Genomic DNA, 24,557 nt, shown 5'->3' with positions numbered 1-24,557 from the left:
GCCTCAAAGATAGATGCAAAGTTAAATGCAGATGAGTGACATTGATCAAGTTAGACACCCTTGCAATTATATCTATGCATATATGGTTGGTACTTTAATAATTAATATTGCCCACATTTTATGAAAGGTATTAGATAGTTAATTATCAAACAAGCGTTGACACTTTCCTCATCCAACTCTGTCTTTGTTCTATTCACATTTTATGTGCACCATGTCAAACTCCAAAGTTGATGCAACCACCACATCAAATTTCACTGAAAAGACGAGAGCACTTCTCATGTACCCACATTAAGTATACAATCTATGTACTTACAGATAGAGGAATGTGTGCAAGGTATCAATGGAGTTCCAATTTTGACAGCCAATGATCCCTTATATCTTTAAGGGTGTGTCTTAATGGTGGCTCTCCCCAACAAACACTTTCAGGTCTATAAAAGGGGACGAGACAGATTGTTTTACACACAGAAAATTACACATACGTTTTTGCACTCAAGGCTTTCTGTTCTGTTCTCCTCCTTCCTTCTATTCTTTCTGAGCACAGTTCCGTTGGTGATTCTGGGTGGACCAGTCAGCGAGTGCACGTGGACTGGGGCCAATTCCGGCTGTTTTATCTTGGAGCGTCGGTTCGCAAATCCCGGTTGCACCGGTAGGGGGCGGATACGATTCTTAAGGAGAGTGACCAGTGGCACGACTCAGCCTTATTCTTTTCAATCCGATTTTCAAAGGGTTTTCAACCAAACAGATAAGTTCTATTTTATTTCTGATTTACAAATAGAAAGAGTTTTTCATTTCAAGTTGCAGATTTTTTGGGTTCGAATAAACCATAGATCAGATCCATAATCTAAATTTCCAACAAGCTTTAAGAGTTTAAAAATTTATGGAGTATTAATTGCTAGAACTTTTAAGTATATATTCATTATCCACTTATGAAGAAAAAAAAAAACCCACCAATAACGAATCAGGTTCTTATAGACGTTGTGGAATTTCAACTTGAACTAGGTAAAATAGATTCCATTCATCCAATGTGTGCAACATATATAGTAGACATTGGCAGTCAAAATTTATTTGTACAACTAGTATACAGAAAGAGGAATGCTTCAAAAAAGCCACAACCAATAATGCGTAATTTTTGTGGTTTAATAGCTTAAAGGCCTATCCAATGGGCAGTTCAGATCAATGAAAGGCCTATCAAATGGACAGTTCAGATCAATCAATGACTCCCCAGATGAGGTGTTTTGGTTTGCTCACGGACATTCTCCCAACAAAATCCACCTCCTTTCTTCTTCTTCTTTTCATCACCCTAAAGCAGGGCCAACAGTAAGAAACAGATAGTCAAACTGAAAATACTTGATGGGAAATGATAACTGCCATGTTTTGATATTTCAGCCGAAGCTTCTTGTCTTTTAATATTTAAAGGGCTGTCAAAATGTTATTACAGTTGCCAAAAAGCTCTGAAAAGCCAATTAAAAAAGAAAAGACAAGCTGGACCGTGGAAATATCAAAACATGACAGTGCTGATATAATTTCCCTTTACTCATATTCCGTGTATGAATCACAAGCACTTAATCCTTCCATTTATTCTTGCCCCCTTCTTTACCATTAGACCACCGGGAGGCAAGGCCTTTGGATGACAGATTCGAAACAGGTTTCAAAGGCGTTTTCGGTGCCTCTTCGTCGTCCCAACTGTCTCCCCAACTGTCATCCCAACTGTCAGTTATTACCGATTCCGTCTTGACTCCACCGGAAACAGGGAGTTCGATTCCCACTTTTTCATATATGGAGTTGTTCCTTCGCCGGAATCTGATGCATGTCCAAGTTGCTCCTATGAGCAGCATCACAACTATGAGCACATATATGATGGGAGCTCGTCTGAAGGTGTTGGAGTATTTGAACTGGGGCAAATGTTCAGTCTTTTTGTCAAGATTGGGTAAGAGAATATCTCGAAAGCTTAGATTGCAACGACCTTCTCCAGCCTCCAAAACAATCGCGGTGTCCTTGATGATGTTTCCAATTGTAACCTTCACCTGCATCATCCCATCTCTAGTCACACTCCAACTTCCATAGAGAGAAAGACGAATAAAGATCGAAATAAATTGCTAAGCAGTTTTTTCAATAGTTTATAATCCGAGAGCTGCGAGCAAAATAAATAAATAAAGAGACTGAGCCTCTAGCTCAATGGTAAGGCTTTGTTCTTCAACCTGGAGGTCGGAGGTTCAATCCCAGCTTACCTAACCAAAAAAATGAGAGCTGCTAACAAAACAGGAATTCTTTCCCTTGACCCAAAAACACAAAACAGAAAGGGGCATCATAATCTGCCTAGTCAATACAGCGACACCGCTCCAGCAAGGTAGTCTGCTGTCCCTGAAAATATAAGCAAAACAGCCCACCTAGGGAGACTCATCCAAAGGGAAATTGATTACACATACACCTAAGTGCTTTTGTGCATGCATGTAGAACTGTATGACTTATTGGTTTAGTTATTTTAAAATAAAGAACCAAACTCGGGACTCCATAACTCTGTTCTTAGGGTTTGATAATGTCATCATCTGATAGGAACTTGACATCGGGTCATGGGTCTCAAAAGTAATCTGAGATTTCTGAGAAAATTAAATAAACTGGTTTTCATGATGAATAATAAAAATTTGTTGAGCAAATCTGCATCTCTAGTAGCTAGGCATGTGTAATCCATTTGGATCTTGAAGTTGCCCATGCTTGTATCTATGAGCACTTGATACTGGGATCAGTTCTGTTAAAACTAAATGCGAAATTTTTTAAAAGGCTTTTGATGCACAAATACTTCCATAAATACCTTTTTGTTTTCTTCCTTCTCGAGTTGAACCGTGGTGTGCTCTAGCTGGACAAAGTTGGGGGCTGTTATCTTAACAGTAAAAGACCCTTTGCCTTTGTTCTGAATCAAAAGTGAAAGATCCGGTGATTCTGGAAACCACAAATAACTGATATTTCAATATAAATATGCAATAATTAAAATGTAGCCAAATTTTGGAACTAAACAGAAATGCATAAGAACCATCCCACACAAAGCAACAATGAGCACAGGTTAGCATGACTAAAGCTATTCATGTGGTCCTTTTTGCCCATTTTTTTTTCCGTAGGTAACTTAGGATTGAACCTCTGACCTCTTGGTTGAGGAACAATGCCTTTTTCCCAATGAGCTAGAGGCTCAACCCCATTCTTTTTGCACAAATATGAACAATAAAGTATGTTCATCAACAATAACGATTGACATTAATACCCTGGAACAATTACAAAATGTTGCTTTATTCCCGCATTACCAATTCAGATCAGAACATTCTAGCTATGACATTCAGCTGACAACCTGCACTTTTCTTGTTCAACTTTACAAGATGCATTTTTTGCAATATTGGCAAAGCCTCTGTTATTTTCCAACTTAAATAAATATGACAGAGACCGATATTGAAACAACAATGCAGCATGAATTTATTCAAATCCAAGTCTCATAGGACAGGTACATGTCATTTGCGATGAAAGAAACACACAAAAAACAAACAAAGAAATTGTGGGAGATGAAAACCACGCACATGAACAACACAGACCAACAATGAAAGAGCAGCACTGCGTGATTAGGATTAAGCCCAAATTCTCATGTGATGAAGGGAATGTCATTTGAGATGCAGAGCAACAATGAGCACAGTTTCACGTGACAGTTTTTTTGAGAATAAAATCTATCCCACGAATGCAAGACAAAATGGAGCAGAGAGAGGTATGTAGTTCCAACTAATCCCAAGCTCGAGGAGGAACCCCTATTTCTTCTTGTTAAAAATGAAAAGTGCAAAGAGGAACATTGAGAAAAAAAGCTCTCCAAGATACTCAAGAAGTCGAAATGCAGGTGCCACAATAATCCACCTTTCATCCAAAATTTTTTGCAGCATTCCCTCCAATTCATGACAGTGAAGGGAATCCAAAATAGGCAGCAGCCAATGGAAGATACTACTAGGAATTTAATAAAAAGTAGAAGGCATCCTAGAGAATTAAACAATCACATCTTCAGGAACAATGATACAGAGATAAAAGAGTGATAGATTTGGCAAAAACACGATCAAAGTAGGGTAAAATGCAAAATCTAAAAGTCGTAAATATTGATTAACCTCGACAGACAAGTACATAAACATTCACACTATGGAACTGATCTTTTTGGCCCCTCTTTATTTTCTGCCCCTCCCACTTTCTCATGTTGTGACAGTTTTGCCTTCTCAATCATTTTGTCATGATGTAGCCATGTGTCTCCACAGCCACCAATTCGTCAAGGCCTTTGATCCCACCACCACGGAAAATAAAAGATTTCTACTCACATTGATTGCTATATGAAATACCTAATAGATAGAGAATTCATTATCACAATTCCTAAATTCAAAAAGTTACATGAATGATTTGGGGGACACATTTCCAGCCAGTCACGTTGTCGCCATAAACTGGAAAACAGTCTTGTTCTGAAAGACCTATTATCAGCAATGACTGAGGCAGTTCAACACAAAAGAGAACAGCATGTGGCTCTGTTTTACTGAGCCAATTCTAGGCCAAAGTCACCCCATAATATGAGACAAACAAATAATCAAATCAAATAGATTCTGAAAAAAGAGCGATTTGTTTAACTCTAATGAAACGCAAGGTTTGGTCAACTCCTAGAAAATGTAATCATGTCTTGCTTAGCCATACATTTGACTCACTAGCATCCATACCCTAGAACAATGTTAGCCAACAGCTTAAGGGCGGCCTAGCGCACGAGGCACCCGCCATTGCGGGGTCTGGGGAGGGTTAGATGTATGCAGCCTTACCCCTGTTTTGCAGAGAGGAGTTTCCGTTACTCGAACCCGTGACCACCAGGTCACAATGTTGCAACAATGTTAGCCAACAGCTTAGTATTTGTAAATTAAGATTATTTCATTACAATAGCATATCGACCAGTTTTCCAACTTTTCAACAGGTTTTTCTTAACAGCAAAATCATAAATTGGTTTCAAAAAGAAGAATTCACAGCCAAACCAACTCATCACATTGTGGGAGCCGGTTTTTTATTCGGGCTCGTCTCGTGACAACCTATCATTAGTCCCACCTTGACAAAATTGGGTGTCTACAAACATCAATTCAATATACTATGTATAGCAAGTTATAAGTTATAAGTTATAACTAACAGGAGCATAAATCTCGAATCAGCGAAATTAGTGAAACTAAATGAACAATTCACATTATTTTGAGCGAGGGTATCATTGGATTACCATTTCCTGGAACTCTTAAACAAGCAATCAAGTTGTTCTTCTCATCCACACATCTATTAGATGCATCACATTCTTCAACCCGAGAATTCTCCTTCCTTGGTGGCTTCAAAATACCCGAACTCTCTTCCCTGATACTCTCTTTTGGCATCACTTTAGAATCCGACCCCGCATTCGATCTCCCCTCCTTGCTTTCATCGTCCAACTTTGATTCCGAACTCATAAGATCCTTATCTTTCCCCATCTTACGAATTTCTTTCGAACCCATTTCCATACTCGAACTACTCTTCTTGGGATCTTTATTGACTCCCGCTTTTGATTCTTCATCCTGATCTTTACCCTTACTTCCTTTATCAACTTCCATCACTTCCAAATTCATTTCAGATTTGGTCACTTTTGCATCGGATTGGTTGCCACTGTTCAAAGGCAGGAAAGATTTCGTATCCAAACTCGCATTTGGATCCACTTTCATAGCCTAAATTCAAAATTTACAAAATTTACCTTGAGTTAAAAGCCCTAGAAATAAAATTTACCATAATTAACTGATTTTTTTTTTTCATTTATCATTTCTTTACCTCATTTTCAGTAGCGTAGCAGTATAATATGAGAAGGTAGAGCACAAAACCCACAAGAAAAACGGCATTTCTGTCCATTCCTCTCCAGATAAGTTCTACTACTTTTACTGTTTTACATGGAAACCCTAATTTCGTCCTTTTCAAAGAAGACCTAAAACCAGAAGAGATTAACAGAGTAAAACATCAATCAATCTACTAGTACGATAATTAAACAGTGAATTAAGCAAAAACCTAAAACTAAAATAGATCACTAACCAAAATAGCGTCTAGGCAACGAGAAGCTTCCACAAGAGGGAGATTGTAAATACGTTTCTTAGATCCGTCCATGTCCATCTTCTGCAAAGAAAAGGTATAAAACCCTAATTTTGCAGTTCAAGGGCGATTTTTGGATCTGCCCTTAAAAAGCAAATCGCCACTATTGACCCTAGACAGTAGAAAAAGAATCCGATTCAGAGAGAGAGAGAGAGAGAGGGAGTCCAACTTCAATTAGCAAAGTCGTCGTGGGCCTATTTGATGATAAATTCGCACCCCCTGTAAGATAATTCGCACCCAAGTAAGGTGAAAGAGAGTTAAAGGCTGCCACATAATTCACGTTACAAGGGGTGCGAATTTATCATCTCCTTTTGAAAAGTAAGGCATGCGTATTTATTACGTGTGGGTCTCACCTTCGATTGATAAAGACCGCCCACTTGTTGAGGTCGATTGTTAGATTTCATTGGCTAACTGTGCAATCGCGGACTATCAAATTAACTGTTTTTTTGGCATTTGAAAGGGACTGCCGCGTATAGTTTTTAGGGATTTGCTAGGAAGCATCGCAAAAGGCATTTCGTGGGCAGGTGTTGCATGAGAAAGCAGCCACAGAGGCTCACTTTTCAACAGATTTTGTCTTATTCATTAGGTGGCTGCTCTTTCATGAAACAGCCGGCCCGCGAAATGCCCTCTGCGAGGATGCCTAGCAAATCCCTAGTTTTTTTAATGGCAAAGAATTTTATTAAAGAAGAGAAAACACAAGGAGGGCCACAGGGAGGGCCCGCAACAATCAAGAGGATCAAAGCAATACAAGAAAGAAGAAGAAAACCACATCAAGAATACACATCAAGGAGGAAAGATTTGAAAAAAACAGGTATAAATCTTATTCTTCAATCCTATTTTGATAGGATTTGAAGAATTGGGTTTTCTGGGTCGTATTTGACTAGCAACTAACAACTACATCTCATATTGATCGTTTTTAGAGCTGTTAATTAAAGTAAATAAATTAGCTAGGGAAAGTATTGGTAGGGCCAACTTTTGTGATGATCCAGGTCGTTCATCTTCTTGGAAAACTCTGGGTGACCAGACCCATGTAGATACTTCCTAATACACTCTGAGGTCAGAAAATAAAATGTCAAGTCAAAAAGTTGCCAAAATATGATCAGAAATATCATGTACTTGTACAAGGTGGCTTACCTTCTAGTGAGTCAGCAACCGAATCAAAACTGCTGACTAGCTCCTTATGTAGTTGCTCTCCAGCCCATATAGGGAAGATGAGTACTTTCACAAAAACAGCCATGAATGCTCCGAGGCTCTCCAGCCCATACAGGGAAGATGAGTACTTTCACAAAAACAGCCACGAATGCTCCCATTGCGATTGAGTACAGCCAATCCATGGCAGTTCGTATAGGATTCCCCATCCGATAACCTGAGACTATAACCAGAGAGAATGTGAAGAGTATGACCCTAAAGCCATACTCATACGGAGCGAAGGACGGTCATAGCTTCATGAACGAAGTCAGGGCTGTAACCTATCCGCTTTCCGATGAAGAAAAGGTCCTGTTGTTCTAGTTTTCTAGATAACCTTGACAAACACCATAAAAGCTGAGAACTTCTCTTATTTCTCATTCCCTATTGCCATTCTTCAAAGAGCTTCTGCAAAACATGCCAAAATATTAAACTACTTCATCCCCTTCCAATTTTCAATTCATTGTTCTCTGTCACCCCCAAAAATCTTGGTAATGTAGACAACATAAACAGTGGATGAGAAATCACGGCTGTGGATGGTCCAAGACTTTTGACCTGAGCAATGGCAGAGTAACACTTAGGAGAGTAAGGAGACATGCATATGGTATTGACGTACTCAGTTACCCATTTTCTCACCAAGCCAATGCCCTAAAACTGATTCTCTTGCTATTGACTCATCTCAAGATGATCCCTTTTATACCTAAAGCATGTGAATGGTGCATAAATTTACATTTAAGTCAAGCAACCCAAAAAGGTGGGGGTTTGGAAAGTAAATAAATAGAAATAACATCAGTAACTCAAGATAATATATAATACACATCAAAGAACACATTAATGAAAATGAAAATAGAATAGCATATGAAAATACCTGTAACAAAGGAACCTCCTCAACAGGGAGCTCAGCCCCAAGATCACCCCTAGCCACCATAGCCTATAGAAGAAAGATAAACTCAGAAATATCATAGACTGATGAGCATACAATACACTCAGAAATATCAAAGACTGATGAGCATACAATACATAACAAAAGAATATATGAAACAAACCAAGCAAGCCAAAAAATAGGCTCTTAACTGTAACAAAGAAAAATAAGTTCTTCACAGACAAAAAAACTGTATATTCACCGTTTTATGATGTATATACCAACAGTCACACACTAAAACGAAGATAGTAACTTCACATTGTAATCTCTATGCTCCAGGTATTAAGAAATTCAAATGCACTCTGTTGGGGGTCACTTAAGTTTAACCATGCAAAGGGCAAACTAAATTATGTCAAACTGTAGGAAGGGTAAACATAAGAGATAGTATCCAGGTGAATGCCAGTTCCAATTGCATCTACGTTTCCTCAAGAATTCTTTTTGCAGATGAAGTATGCCAATTGAAATTATTACTCCCCAAATAGATCTCCCTACATACACATAAATACTGGTTCATCAATAGATTTGTTAAAAGGACTTCAAATAGTTTATATGGCCAAAGAGTCAAAGATGGCTTAGAGACGATGATTCAATATTTAGTGCATGGCTCTAATACAATACCATAATCTGGTATTTATGTTTTATATCCAATAGTTCTTATCTAATAGTATACTACTGCACCATCTGAAAGAGAAGTTCGATGAAAAAATCATGTGATAGATTTCAAAGTCCTTGGCCAGAGAAGGGAAATAGAATGGACCAAGCTGCATATTCATGCAAACACTTGTTTATTCCATATTTTTTTATTTTAGCTCACTCCACAGAAACAGCAACGCTGTAACCTATCCTCTAGACTATAGCTAGAAGCCTAGAACAACTTTTAAATATTAATTGCCAAGTACATGATGGGAGAAATCTAAAATAGTGTTTGAAAGTTTAAGTCATTGTGCATAACAGGAATAAAATTGATAGAAGGCCACACCAGGGTTTAAAAACTTGGAAGCAGTTACTTCTTTCTTGATGCAACGGTCCGACACCAACTGCTAAGGCACAATCAGCTGAATGGACAACCAATCCCCAAGACTTGGTACTTCTACATATAATAGGTGCTGGAAGATCCTAAGTGGGTTGACTCCAGATAAACACAGTCATGATTACTGGGCAAGATGAGTTCTCTTTAGCCAAAAACTGAAAAAGATAAAATTCCATTGAAGGAAAGAAAAAATATGAAGAAAAAAACCCTGATACCGTTGTTTCAACACCCACAACAATGGTGAGTATACCAAAGGGCAAAACATACTGACTAAAATGTCAAGAGAACCAAACAGTGTAACCAATCTTACGGGTGAAACAAGTCTTGCAATATACAGAGTCAGGTGTCATACCCCATCAGATGCAGAGATAATAGAATGGAGATTTGGTATAGAGTCTGCACTTTCAATTTTGAAAATCACGTGTATATCTGCACCACAGCCTGCAAAAACAATAGGACAGAAGCTTTGACTGAGAATCCATAAAATAAATGAAACCAAAATGTGCTTTTTGACTTACATATACCCATCAAAATGTAGATATGTGTACAAGATACTTACTTCGGAGATAATCCTTCAATTCATGTACCACTTTTGCATCTTTGAGAAAGGAAACAGCATAGCAGTCCACTTTATTATCAACCCCGAACTTAATGTCGTCCCAATCTTTTTCTGCAGAAAAACAAGCAGATGGTTATCTACATTTATACAAGAATAAAGAATTATCATTTGTTAACTTACCAACTTCTCCAAAGGCTTAAGCTGTTGGAGAAAGGCGTTTATTTATCTTTTATACTTTAACACTCCCCCGCACGTGTGGCCCACTTGGCAAACACGTGGCACATGTGGTCCCACTTTGGGCCACCATCGCATGCGGATTTTTGCTATCCGGGAGGTTTGAACTCGAGACCTTTGGCTCTGATACCATGTTAACTTACCAACTTCTCCAAAGGCTTAAGCTGTTGGAGAAAGGCGTTATTTATCTTTTATACTTCAACATCATCAAATAACCACGTTGCATTAGAAATGAAGCAAAAAAGAAGACAATTAAAAAACTCTCTAGAATTTAGCAATTATGTGATTTGATATATTTCAAAAGCTCACCAGTGATGAATGGCAGTGTAGCACTCTTTCCTCGGACATTCAAATGCCGTCTAGACTGAGTTCACCTCCATCAACAACTTCACATTTGACTGAATCTTCTGTCTTGGACTTCACCAAAAATGACATCATTCCTCCTAAAGAAAGAAACTGATTTGTCAGTTTCACTAAATCATCACAGAAGCCAAAGTGTAGTAGTTTCTATAAGTTACAGTTATATGGGTGCTACATATTTATCTACTAGTGGGGAATTCACTTCTCAGATTGTCAGGGAGGGCATTGATCACATACCATCAACCAGAAGCACGTCGCCCACTTCTACATCATTAACAAAATCATCATAATTTACACTAACACAATTTTCTGTCCCAACCCCTCTTTTGATGGTGAAAGTAAATTCTTGGCCACTCGCTAACATGAATGGCTGTGGCAAGTCCCCACTCCTAACCTCAGTCAGGGCCCTGAAATATAACAAATGAAAACGGAAATCATAAATGAGAGGACAGTTGAAATTAATATAAGAATGTGTCTAATAGGCAGCAGCTCACAGTCTTTTCAAATTTCGTCCATAAATCATGAATCACCATTCAGGAAACGGATTGTCAAAGAGGGCAGAATGGTCTGTAATAAAATCCATGCATGTCCATGCACATGCATGGAATCTGGGAACACAAAAATGAACATGGCGGGGCATTGGCTCCCGCATGAGGCAAGCATACAAAAAACTTTGGCAGACCTTAATTAAATTATCAAGAACTTAGCTCATCAAAGTGCTTAAGTCCCAGACTATGAAAACAAGAGGATGCACACAAGCTTTAGCAAGATGGCATATTAAGTTTGAAACCATTCCCCTAGTATGATTAAATTATCAAGGAGGTTGATTGGCAAGAAGAACATAACAGTCCAAAATAGAACCTATGCATGGCCATGCACATGTATTGAAACCTCAAGTCGGAGACATGAACACGTCGGGGTATTGGGCTCCCGTATGAGACAACATAAACCTTTGAAAGACCTTAATTAAATTAACAAGGACTCAGCTCATCAAAGTGAATAAGCCCCATGGGATGAAAAGAAGAGGAAACTTGGAATGCTGCTTTAGCGAGGTAGGATAGTGAGTTTGAATCCATTGCCCAAATTTCCTTACCAAGTATTAGATACCAAGCTTCTGATGTCAGTAACAGTTATAAATACTGTGGCCCCTACTATTCCGGTAACATAAAAGTGGCAAAAGCGGCTTACAAGAGGAAAATTCAATGCCCTATCTACAATGATGCTTCTCTCTAGTTAGTCTAGGGACGAACATGTGAGTCAAAAAGAGACCTTCGACGATGACTTCCTTCTCTCTCCGGCGACCTGAGCTTTGTCTCTCTCCGGCGAACCGAGGGCCCAAGCCCTTCTAGCTCTGTTTCTTCTACTCTCTGACTTATTAGGGCCCAAGCCCTTCACATTCCTTCTGTCCGGGGTTTCTAGTCAAGCTTTTCTCACTGTGGACAAACAAGAAGCAAGGGTGTCGTATCACCACTGGAATCAGATGATGGAGGCTTCCAGACAGCATGGCAAAACCCCCAAAGAAGGGCGGTGGGGTGGAGTGGCAAATGAAAGAATTTCTCCTGGATTTGATAATGAAAAACATAATACTGAAAACGTTCGTGTATTACCAGGCGACTGGATTTGCAAGGTGTGTAGATACCACAATTTCCGGCGGCATTCTGAATGTCGTCGTTGTGGACGAAAGAGGGAGCAGATGGTAGAGAAAAATATCCAACAAGCTGTCAAGATTGTAGAACCCTCAAGAAAGGAGAATGTCCAAGATTTTTACTGGCCTGAGGGTGGAAATACAGAGGTGGTAAAGGAAGGAAGGAAACCCCACCTCCATTCTCTTCTGTTCTTCTCCTTCTTTCATTGGAAATATTTCAGATTTTTCTATTTTTCATTTACGGATATAAGGAAGATGTTCTAAACCCTAAAAAGAAAGATCTCGAAAAGGAGAACCTTCCAAGAAACGTGTAAGCAAACATTTTTCTACTCATCTTTTGGAATTTGTTACCTTTTCCTTATAGAATTTTATGTTTTATGTTCTATTTTCTCTATCTGATAACGTAACAGACCAAACATTCCATCCACGCTTTTTTTCTAAGTATAACACTGCACTTGGGCCTCCATATCGTGTCTTGGTCGATACTAATTTCATCAACTTTTCTATTCAAAATAAGGTATTCTCTTTAAATCCATTTGATTTCATGAGATTGAGTTTTGATTGTAAAATGGTGGTCTCAATGCGATGTATGGAATTGGATTTCCTTTCATGGTATGCCTCCTTTAGTTCGATGCATGAAAAAATTGTCTCGCTATATTTAATTGCATATTAGGATGATGATAATTGTGACCGGATCTCCTTGATTTATGTGGGTCTGAAACTGCATTCTATGCAAGGTTTTAAATGTCGGTTTCGGTTTTCTTAAAATTTCCACCGAAAAGTATAAAATTTTGGTGGAAATTTCGGCCATTTCGGTGGAAATTTTGGTAATTTAGGTGGAAATCTTTTACATTTCGGTAGAAATTTTGTAAATAAGGATGAAAAACGAAATTTCATTTCGGATTTCGGCAAAATTTCAAAATTTCGGGGAAATCATGTAAAAATCTGATTCAATGACCGAAACCGAAATATTTCGGCCGAAATTTCGGATTTTGGCCGAAATTTAAAACTATGATTCTATGTTGATCCATCCCCACGGTTCACCAAACTGTTTATCCTTAATAGTTTTATGGAACAAAGTTGAAGCACAATCACTAATACTCTACAGCTTGATATTAACATAAAAATTAAAGAGTGGTTATCTTTTGAAGGAATCAAATGTCCCCCAGCTACAGGAATCAAGCCAAGGATCCAATCTTCAGATATATGGGTGGATATTTGGCTATGATTGCCAAGTTTGGTATATCACAAACTGAACCATTGACAGAGTTTATTGAAGAACGGAACAACAGAGTATTTTCTGATAAAACAAGGCACTGGAGATACATAATACTTGAAATAAAACTATCCCTTATTGCGTGGGCTAGGGCGAATGGGAACTTATCATACCCAACTGGACTTGCTCTTAGAAACTGGAAGGTGGTGCTGATGGAAAGAAAGTCTCGAGACATAAATACTCCACAATGGGTGGCACCGACGGAGGGTTGACTAAAACTAAATTTTGATGGCAGCTCATTAGGAAACCCCTGACCTGCTGGCTTTGGCGGCCTAATACGAGACTCTTCTGGTAGAATTTTAACGTCGTTTTCTGGGCCCGCGGGAACATGCGATGCCAATGAGGCTGAGGCTAGGGGATTGCTCTTTGGATTACGATGGTACGATACTACGATGGTACGATACTAACAATTTAGGCCCACTCATTGTAGAAGGGGACTCATCAAATGTTATTGGTTGGGCTAGGAACTAAGGAGGCGGACCGTGGAGGTTGAACTATATTATCGATGAGATTCGGGATCTGGTTCGTCGGATCCATCCTCAACTTGTTCACCGGAGGAGAACAGCCAACTCTTTGGCGGATGCACCGGCTAGAGAGGGTGTATATGCTACGGAAACAAATGTGTAAATTATTGTAATTCGTTGGACCAGTTAGGCAATTTGTGCCTTATTACTGAATTGGACTCTGTACTGGGACATCTTGTCCCCATTTTTTATCTATAAATTTTGTTAATTTTCAAAAAAAAATAAAAAAAGGGTGGCAAAAGCATCATTTAATGATCCTAACCTGTCAACTATGTCTGGGAAACCTTGCCTGGTAAGTGGTAAGTTTATAATGCAAGAAAAGGAAGCAGTAAGAAGAAAAAACCTGCCTTAGTATCAAGCATAATCGCAATCACATTGTCCTTTGATTGAGCATTGTATTCCTTAACGAGATCAATGACTTTCTGATGTGATGCATGGTCTCCATGAGACAAGTTCATTCGGGCAACATTCATACCAGCCTCAGCTAGCTTCCATATCATTTCTCGCGTGTTAGTAGAAGGACCTATAGTGCAAACAATTTTTGTCTTGCGTCGAACACTCGGCTTAGACCACATGCCCACTGGTGCGTCCACGAACTGCTGAATGCCCTGGAGATGTTGGAATTCCGCTTCTCCCTGGTCATCAACAAGTACCATTAATAGTGAAATAAAAAAACAAAATCCTAACAAGTGTTGAATACGATCAAATACTTCTATTTAAACTTAAAGACATGTGGTCATAAATATGCCTTCAAAATGGGATGGGTGTAATAGATAGATGCCATTAACTAATAATCATTTTTTTATGGAAACAAGCCAGGATAAAGGAGGAGGGTTGGCATCAGGTTGGTAGCAGGCCGTAAACTTTGCCACTTTTCTATGAGCCGACCCCAACTAGTTTGGGACAAAGGCTCAGTTGAGTTGAGTTGAGTTGTATTTTTTTATGGAAACAAGATGGAGCACAGTCACTAATACTCTACAGCTTGATATTAAAATAAAAACAACAGAGCAGCTATCTTTTGGCGGAATCACATGTCCCCCAACTACAGGAATTAGACCAGTGATTTGGTAATCACATATATGGGTGGATATTTTGCTTATGCATTCCCAGTTAGGTATACCACAAAATGAATCATGGACACAGTTTATGCAGTTTCCCAAGACCATCTTACAGACTTCCATAGATATACACTGTCCCTCTATCGGTCTTTCTTTAAGGGACTGTGCTCAAAATCACTGTTGACCATTGAAATGCCAGAAACCATGCAGTCAAAGGGATCAGATTAAGGTCCTGTTTGTTAAAGATTATGACAAACGATTGTGAGTGCCAAACAGATTATTGGACTAAAATTTAAACGTAATTTTGAGTCCAATAATAGGTTGACACTCACAATCAGTTGTCGTAATCTTAAACAAACACGGCCTAATTGATTCGGATTTTAAACCAACATATTGGACAGTCTTGACTCTTGATCACATAAAAAAAGAAGTGATTAATTAAAGGGACCTCAGAAAGCATGGTATCTAGTAGCATAGTGCCAGTTTCTAACAAAAAAGTTCAATTGTTTCAGAATGGTATCTTATGCAGTAATCATGGCTTGTATTCCTAATTATATCTTCGTATGACTGATAACATGTGAAATAAGTTCAGGAATTCAGTGTCACAACTATACTAATATTTGTTATGCAATCAATTCATACAAGTTCATACGACACACACAAAAAAAAAATAAAAATAGCATCAATCTCTTGCAATTCATATAAGTCCTGTTAGGTCATAGTAATCATGAAATCATTGACTAATGCAGCTCTAATAAGAGATTAAAAAAGAAAATTGTAATTAAAGAGCATAAGTTCCAAAATCTTACAATCTTAGGGACATCTTCCATCACGGAAACTTTCCTGCTCGAGAAATGTGAGAAAAGAGGAATTTTTTCACTCGATGCAAAATCTCGTGCAAGAACCAAAGCTTAAAAAGTCAAAACCCCTCTTGAAAGTTTCTGTTCTTTCTCTCTGGAGAAATCGCCGTTAAATCAAACAAAACTGAAAGAACTTTGTTCGTATCGAAGAGAAGCTGTTTTTTCTCAGGCTGGCAAACTTTAACTGTTAGGCTTTAACGTTTCCCACCATTTGACCGGTCTCTCCTCTCTCTCTCTCTCTCTCTCTCTCTCTCCACACACACAACAGGAACAGTTGGTGGGCCCAACAGAAACCGTTGGTGGAATGGTGGGCCCATCTTTGAACCACGTAGGCCCCGCCCATACCACACCATAGGATAATCCAAACCGTCCATTTGATGGGCCATAAACGTAAATATGTTGCGTCCCAAAATATCATTTCCATAGGCTGATCCTAGCCCTCCGATATAAATAGAAACTACATCTTATGCAACCACTATAGAGTGTAGGGTTGTGATCATCCTATGGAAATGATTTTTGGGGCACAACCTATTTACATTGTGCCCATCAAATGAATGGTTTGGATCATCCTATGGAGTTGGTTGTAAAGTAACATTAAGGCCCGTCCACAACATAGGATGATCCAAGCCGTCCATGGTTTGGATAATCCTATTGAGTTGGTCGTACAGTAACATTAAGGTGCAATCGTAGGCCCTACCGGTATTTTTCAAATTGAAGCGTACCGTCCACAACATAGGATGATCCAAGCCGTCCATGGTTTGGATCATCCTATGGTGTGGTTCGTACAGTAACATTAAGGCCCAATTTAGGCCCCACCCATATTTTTGAAAATGAAGTGTACCGTCCAGACCATTGGATGATCCGAGCCGTCCTTTTGATGGGCCATAACGTAAATGGGTTGTGCCCCCAAAATCATTTGCATAGGATGATCACAACCCTCCAATCTATAGAGGTTTCCATAGTAAGCAATTTCTCTTTATTTCTGAGGGCTAGGATCATCATATGGAAATGGTTTTTTGGGACACAACCTATTTACGATGTGGCCTATCAAATGGACTGATTGGATCATCCTATGGTCTGGACGGTACACTGTCATAGTGGGTTGGATTTAGGAACCAAGGAGGAGAATTTTGGGGGCCCATCAATTGTTCCTGTTCCGGAGAGAGAGAGAAACCTACAAGGAGGGGGGGCCTTTTCTTATTCTTGTCTTAAACTAATAAATTCAAAAGAGAGGAGGAGGGGGGGAATAACCTACAAGAAGGGGTGCCTTTTCTTATTCTTGTCTTAAACTAATAAATTCAAAACGGCTGGATTACCTTTTCTTTCTTTTTGTTTGTTATTTAAACAATTGGAAAAAAAAAAAAAAATTACTGTGGAAGGTAATTCCTCTACTGGTACTGATACTGCAAAATTTTGCAGTGTGTTAATTTGCCTTGATCATGCAGCCGTTCGGATTATTCGTCTAATCCCCGTGCATTGTGCCACGTGGATCTGATCGAATCCATTGGAAACAATGGACGGCCAATAGTCCTAACCTTGATTGAATGATTTTAGCCTCCTGAGTGATAAAGGGCAATGATGAATTCGCACCCATCAAAAACATGAATTCGCACCCACTATACGATAATTAGCACGGAGGGTATGTCGCAGACTTTCGTCAATTCCAGTTAAAGAGGTGCAAATTATCCTATTGGGGGTGCGAATTTATCATTGCCCGCACACCTTTAAACGTTCAAAAAACATTAGGGGCCATTTGGATTCGTGGATTTTAGAATCCAAGTTTTAGTTTGAAAACAGTGAAAGAGGGTTCATGTTCAAGCTGTTGTATGATGTCCTGAAAGCATATCTTGAGATTCCTAAACCTGGGAACATAAGACGCTGCTCTCTTGCAGGGGAAAGATGAGCAAGAAATCAGAAAACGACAGGTGGTCATTTTTCTCTTGTTTCCCATTTATGATTTTGATGAAATCTAGGATTCTAAAAACCACATATCCAAATGGCCCCTTAGATACGCAGATTTTAGAATCTAGGTTTTTAGTTTGAAAACAGTGTAAAAGACGGTTCATGATCAAGTTGTCGTATGCTGTCCTGATAACGTTTCTTGAATTTTAAGTGAGAAATTCAGGTTTTAAAAATCTCTCCAGCATCCTAAGATTTCTAAAACCTAGAAATATGGGGGGATCTACTACTCTCTTGATGTTCGAAAGAAGGGCAAGAAGTAAAAAACGACGGCTGATCCGCTTCTTCTCTTGTCTCTTAGCTACAATTTTGAAGAAGTCACACATTCTAAAATCCGTGTATCCAAACGCCCCTTTATTCTTGTATAAATGTAGATAACCATCTGCTTTGTTTTTCTGCAGAAAAAGATTGGGACGACATTAAGTTCGGGGTTGACAATAAAGTGGACTGCTATGCTGTTTCCTTTCTCAAAGATGCAAAAGTGGTACCAAATGTCCATTCTATCATCTCTGCATCAGATGGGTTATGACACCTGACTCTGTATATTGCAAGACTTGTTTCACCCATAAGATTGGTTACACTGTTTGGTTCTCTTCACATTTTAGTCAGTATGTCTTGCCCCTCGGTATACTCACCAATATTATGGGTGTTGAAACTTGAAACAACCGTATCATGGTGTTTTTCTTCATATTTTTTCTTTCCTTCAATGGAATTTTATCTTTTTTACTAAAGAGAACTCATCTTGCCCAAGTAATCATGACTGTGTTTATCTGGAATCAACCCACTTAGGATCTTCCATCACCTATTATATGTAGAAGTACCAAGTTTTGGGGATTGGTTGTCCATTCAGCTGATTGTGCCTTAGCAGTCGGTGTCGGACCGTTGCATCAAGAAAGAAGTAACTGCTTCCAAGTTTTTAAACCCTAGTGTGGCCTTCTATCAATTGTATTCCTGTTATGGACAATGACTTCAACTTTCAAACACGATTTTAGATTTCTCCAATCATGTACTTGGCAATTAATATTTAAAAGTTGTTCTAGGCTTCTAGCTATAGTCTAGAGGATATGTTACAGTGTTGCTGTTTCTGTGGAGTGAGCTAAAATTAAAAAATATGGAATAAACAAGTGTTTGCATGAATATGCAGCTTGGTCCATTCTATTCCCCTTCTCTGGCCAAGGACTTTGAAATCCATCACATGATTTTTCATCGAACGTCTCTTTCAGATGGTGCAGTAGTATGCTATTAGATAAGAACTATTGGATATAAAACATAAATACCAGATTAGGGTATTGTATTAGAGCCATGCACTAAATATTGAATCATCGTCTCTAAGCCATCTTTGACTCTTTGGCCATATAAACTATTTGAAGTCCTTTTAACAAATCTATTGATGAACCAGTATTTATGTGTATGTAGGGAGATCTATTTGGGGAGTAATAAATTCAATTGGCATACTTCATCTGCAAAAAGAATTCTTGAGGAAACATAGATGCAATTGGAACTGGCATTCACCTGGATACTATCTCTTATGGGAAGAACTTATTTTTCTTTGTTACAGTTAAGAGCTTATTTTTTGGCTTGCTTGGTTTGTTTCATATATTCTTTTGTTATGTATTGTATGCTCGTCAGTCTTTGATATTTCTGAGTGTATTGTATGCTCATCAGTCTATGATATTTCTGAGTTTATCTTTCTTCTATAGGCTATGGTGGCTAGGGGTGATCTTGGGGCTGAGCTCCCTGTTGAGGAGGTTCCTTTGTTACAGGTATTTTCATATGCTATTCTATTTTCATTTTCATTAATGTGTTCTTTGATGTGTATTATATATTATCTTGAGTTACTGATGTTATTTCTATTTATTTACTTTCCAAACCCCCACCTTTTTGGGTTGCTTGACTTAAATGTAAATTTATGCACCATTCACATGATTTAGGTATAAAAGGGATCATCTAGAGATGAGTCAATAAGCAAGAGAATCAGTTTTAGGGCATTGGCTTGGTGAGAAAATGGGTAACTGAGTACCTCAGTGCCATATGCATGTCTCCTTACTCTCCTAAGTGGTACTCTGCCGTTGCTCAGGTCAAAAGTCTTGGACCATCCACAGCCGTGATTTCTCATCCACTGTATATGTTGTCTACATCACCAAGATTTTTGGGGGTGACACAGAACAATGAATTGAAAATTGGAAGGGGATGAAGTAGTTTAATATTTTGGCATGTTTTGCAGAAGCTCTTTGAAGAATGGCTACAGGGAATGAGAAATAAGAGAAGTTCTCAGCTTTTATGGTGTTTGTCAAGGTTATCTAGAAAACTAGAACAACAGGACCTTGTCTTCATCGGAAAGCGGATAGGTTACAGCCCTGACTTCGTTCATGAAGCTATGGCCGTCCTTTGCACTGTATGAGTATGGTTTTAGGGTCATACTCTTCACATTTTGTAGGCTTAGAGTCTCCGGGTATCGGATGGGGAATCCTATACGAACTGCCATGGATCGGCTGTACTCGATCGCGATGGGAGCATTCGTGAATGTTTTCGTGAAAGTACTCATCTTCCCTATATGGGCTGGAGAGCAACTACATAAGGAGCTAGTCAGCAGTTTTGACTCGGTTGCTGACTCACTAGAAGGTAAACCACCTTTTACAAGTACATGATATTTCTGATCAAATTCTGGCAACTTTTTGACTTGGCATTTTATTTTCTGACCTTAGAGTGTGTTAGGAAGCATCTACAGGATGATGGGTCTGGTCACCCAGAGTTTGCCAAGATGGTTAATGATGACTTTGCCGACGAACCAGCATTTCGGATATTTCGGGCGACATTAAACTCTTTTCGGGCGAAGTCATCATTAACCGTCTTGGCAAACTCTGGGTTACCATACCCATCATCCTTTAGATACTTCCTAACACACTCTGAGGTCAGAAAATAAAATGTCAAGTAAAAAAGTTGCCAGAATTTGATCAGAAATGTCATGTACTTGTACAAGGTGGCTTACCTTCTAGTGAGTCAGCAACCGAGTCAAAACTGCTGACTAGCCCCTTATGTAGTTGCTCTCCAGCCCATATAGGGAAGATGAGTACATTCACAAAAACAGCCACGAATGCTCCCATCGCGATCGAGTACAACCGATTCATGGCAGTTCGTATAGGATTCCCCATCCGATAACCGGAGACTATAAGCAGACAGAATGTGAAGTATGACCCTAAAGCCATACTCAACGGTCGATGTGTTTGTCAAGGTTTATCTAGAGGAGCCCTGACTTCGTTCATAAAGCTATGGCCGTCCTTTGCTTCGTATGAGTATGGCTTTAGGGTCATACTCTTCACATTCTGTCTGCTTATAGTCTCCGGTTATCGGATGGGGAATCCTATACGAACTGTCATGGATCGGCTGTACTCGATCGCGATGGGAGCATTCGTGGCTGTTTTTGTGAATGTACCCATCTTCCCTATATGGGCTGGAGAGCAACTACATAAGGAGGTAGTCAGGAGTTTTGACTCGATTGCTGACTCACTAGAAGGTAAACCACCTTGTACAAGTACATGATATTTCTGATCAAATTGTGGCAACTTTTTGACTTGACATTTTATTTTCTGACCTTAGAGTGTGTTAGGACGTATCTACAGGATGATGGGTCTGGTCACCCAGAGTTTGCCAAGATGGTTAATGATGACTTCGCCGACGAATCAGCATTTCGGGAATTTCTAGCTTAATTATTGATAGATTTATCAGTTGAATTTGAACATCGATGTAATTAGTGAAGTGTAATTGTTTTTAATTTTGGTTTTCAGGCGGATTCGGTGAAATGGGAGCCGCCACATGGAAGATTCCAGTATTTCTTCTATCCTTGGATGGAGTACATGAAGGTGGGTGCAGTTCTCCGGCACTATGCTTATGAGGTGATGGCATCGCATGGAGTCCTACACTCAGAGATACGGGTCTTCTTCTATTCCTTTTTCTTCTTTTCTCCCTCTGAATTCTTGTCATTTGTTTGACAAACAAACTTTCTAAATGGCAAATTTTTATATGGTGTCCGCGCTAAGCGAGTAATCATGGTACCGCCCTTGATATTTGATCCAAAAAGCCGACTTTATAATGATCAGTTAGCTGATTTTTTTTGGACGATAAAGATTTCCCCCATGTCTCCATAGTTTTCTTTCTAAGAATCTCAACCAGTAAGATAGACTATGATGATAACAAGTGATGTTCACTATTGTTTTTTCAGGCACCATATAACCTCCGAACTGTATTCCAGTCAGTGATCATGGATGCAAGCACCCAAGCCGCGGAGCTTGTGAGAATCTTGGGCAAGGACATAAATAACATGAAGTGCAACCTTCAAGCTGCTCTACTGAAGAAGGTCCACCACTCGACGGAGCGCCTCCAACATTCCATTGACATGCACTCCTATCTTCTCACCTCTGCCCATGAACTCCTCGACTACTCTTCCAAGCCTCCCCCCACCAAACTCTCCTCCACTCTCTCCTCCAACCTCAGTAATCTCTCCACCCAATTGGCTGAGCTCGGCCATAGTGACGGTCTTGAACCACCCCAAAATGACCCATCTCAGAATAAACCCTCCGCAGCTCCGGCTCGAACGGAATCTTACCACGAGACCATGAAAAAACAGCAGAGGAGGCTCTACTCGTGGCCGTCAAGAGAGGTCGATGACTTTGAAGAGGAGGGAGGCAACGTCATGGATCTAATCCCCAAGATGAGAGCACCACATCTCTGTCACTTGTTAACTTCACTTCGCTGCTCATTGAGTTTGTGGCTCGACTTGATCACTTGGTTGAGGCTGTAGAGGAGCTTGCTAAGATGGCAAAGTTCAAGCATGAGGGTGTGAAGTAAAGTGGAGCTTACTAGTAAAATTACCAAACTTAATCCCATTATTTATATCACTTTATATGAAATAGATGCAGACCATGTGAAAAAGGGATTATGTAACTTCAATGTCATCAACCAAAATAATTTCCTATACCTTAAAATCTTTCTATTACATGTTTCGACTGTATTTGTTGCTTTCATTTTTCTGGAACTGGGTGTCAAATTCAGAAAGCAGCCCTTGATAATCTCTTAATCCAAATTCAAACTGCTAAGGCGCTGTTTGTTTTGGATTTTGAGAATTGATTGTGTCAAAAACTGGTGTGTTTGGCAACAATGCTAGTTCTCGGGCAATAAAAGGGCAGAAACAGGAGAATCAGAATCGGCTGAAGCGATTGCCAAGCTTTGAGTAAAAAAGGTAAAGAAATCTGATTCTCCCATGTTATTTTCACAGGATTTACAGAATTGGGCTTCGGCTCATGGGTGGCATGGCTATTAGCAGCTTCACACTGTTATTGAAGAAAACCCCATCAAATAGGACCAGCAAAAGCCCTACAACCCATCCAGTGAGTAGTGTCCTGAGGAGATGGGGGCACACAAAAATACTTAATGAAATTGATTCTACGATGCAAAATTTCTGGAATCAAATCTTCATTTTCTTTTTTTTTGAGTTGCAAAAAGATTTTATTAAACGAAAAGACCGAGATGATCCAAACAAGATAGAAAGAGAAGAGGAATGAACAAAGAGAAAAACTACAGATCATGGAGGAAAAAAATTGAAGATCTCTAAACCAGCCCTGGCCACCCCATCTGGGCTAAAAAGCCTGGCTTCGAGTTGGCCAATTTCCTAACATACCGATATCTAACATGAGACCCCTCCGTTCAGTCCAAGATCTCCTCAATAAAATCCGCAAACCTCAAATGATAGGAAGCTCCCCCTCAAGCCACCTAATCACGTTCAAGGATTCACCTTCCACTATAAACCTAGCCAAATCGACTCTCTACAATTCTAATATCCTACCATTCAAAAAAAAATCTAATACCCTGTATAACAGCTCTTACCACTGCTTCATTAGAGTTCTTAATCCCAATCAAACCGGAGAAAACCCACCTAGTAGCACAATGCTCATCCATTAAGAGACTCTCTACAATTATAATACCCTACCATTCAAAAAAAAATCTAATACCCTTGTATAACCGCTCTTACCACTGCTTCGTTAGACTTCTTAATCCCAATCAAACCGGAAAAAACCCACCTAGTAGCACAATGCTCATCCATTAAGAGGCCCTCTTATGCTTACTGTGTGATTCCCAATGCTCGAGCCATCAAAATTAAGCTTAAAATAACAAAGATATAAAATGTTATCCAATCAGTCAATCACCATTGCAGTTGACAGATTCTATATACGGAAACATGAGAGGATATGTTTTTGAACATACCATCTACGCCATAAGGAGATGGTCTATTAAGTTTGCTAGATAATATTGTCTCACCATCTTGGATTCAACAGATGAATTCCTAGAAATGGTACAAAGTATCTAAAAAGACCCACTTTAGTACTCAATCAAGACTAGGGTCAAAGTTATTTGAATACAAGTCTGGGATGAGATGTCCGACTTGTAGAAGTTCTTTGGCCAGGTGTAGTTTCCTGGTTTGTTAGTTTGTTCAGCTAGCAGGGCTACTGCTGTTTTTAATTGGTTTGGTTCTTAACATACTTATTGGTTCGAAAAATATGTTATGGGAGTTAAATTTTGCTTATTTGCAAGTTATGGCTACAATAGTTTTAGAAATTATAAAGAGGCCTTAATGTCCAGTTGTCGATAAGATTAACTTAAAATAACTTTATATACAAATAAGGACAGATTTGGTGGCATCCAAAAAGCCATAAATGGATCTTAGAAGATCAAAATGCTGATGGATTCAACAACTATGGAATAAATCTGGGAATAAAATGAATTAAAAGCCCTCCATTTCAGTTACAGTCTTTT

At 39.1% G+C, this 24,557-nt stretch overlaps 1 protein-coding gene and 2 pseudogenes across 2 annotated transcripts; 1 reads left to right on the top strand and 2 right to left on the bottom strand.

The window, feature by feature from the left end:
- Positions 1–983: 983 nt before the first annotated feature.
- On the bottom strand, positions 984–6,238 carry LOC143890462 (uncharacterized). The gene is made up of 5 exons (XM_077395157.1): positions 6,082–6,238; positions 5,827–5,977; positions 5,255–5,726; positions 2,810–2,937; positions 984–2,024 (listed from the first exon to the last, which is right to left on the bottom strand). Exons 2-5 carry the CDS (start codon positions 5,902–5,904, stop codon positions 1,563–1,565), a joined length of 1,140 nt encoding a protein of 379 aa, XP_077251272.1. The 5' UTR covers positions 5,905–5,977; positions 6,082–6,238; the 3' UTR covers positions 984–1,562.
- A 174-nt stretch (positions 6,239–6,412) lies between these two features.
- LOC143891355 (plastidial pyruvate kinase 2-like) lies at positions 6,413–15,894 on the bottom strand (annotated as a pseudogene). Its single transcript, XR_013255291.1, has 10 exons — positions 15,741–15,894; positions 14,221–14,508; positions 12,036–12,146; positions 11,863–11,987; positions 10,666–10,835; positions 10,378–10,511; positions 9,835–9,945; positions 9,628–9,716; positions 8,192–8,254; positions 6,413–7,731 (listed from the first exon to the last, which is right to left on the bottom strand). The product of XR_013255291.1 is annotated as a plastidial pyruvate kinase 2-like (transcript).
- A 2,069-nt stretch (positions 15,895–17,963) lies between these two features.
- On the top strand, positions 17,964–22,750 carry LOC143891354 (aluminum-activated malate transporter 9-like; annotated as a pseudogene).
- Positions 22,751–24,557: the final 1,807 nt, after the last annotated feature.

This window comes from Tasmannia lanceolata, unplaced genomic scaffold (genome assembly GCF_043159265.1).
Source record: "Tasmannia lanceolata isolate RefF3 unplaced genomic scaffold, GAP_Taslan_0.1 ptg000013l, whole genome shotgun sequence".
Lineage (NCBI taxonomy): Eukaryota > Viridiplantae > Streptophyta > Magnoliopsida > Canellales > Winteraceae > Tasmannia > Tasmannia lanceolata.
The sequence above is the reverse complement of the archived record's forward strand: the minus strand, read 5'-3'. Positions and strand labels throughout refer to the sequence as shown.

Excerpts from the sequence above, each read along its gene's own strand:
- LOC143890462 (XM_077395157.1), bottom strand. The coding sequence starts at position 5,904 with ATGGACAGAAATGCCGTTTTTCTTGTGGGTTTTGTGCTCTACCTTCTC. Across the intron at positions 5,727-5,826 it reads GCTACGCTACTGAAAATGAG|GCTATGAAAGTGGATCCAAA; the intron begins GTAAAGAAATGA and ends TTTTGAATTTAG. Across the intron at positions 2,025-2,809 it reads AGAAGGAAGAAAACAAAAAG|GTGAAGGTTACAATTGGAAA; the intron begins GTATTTATGGAA and ends GGGATGATGCAG.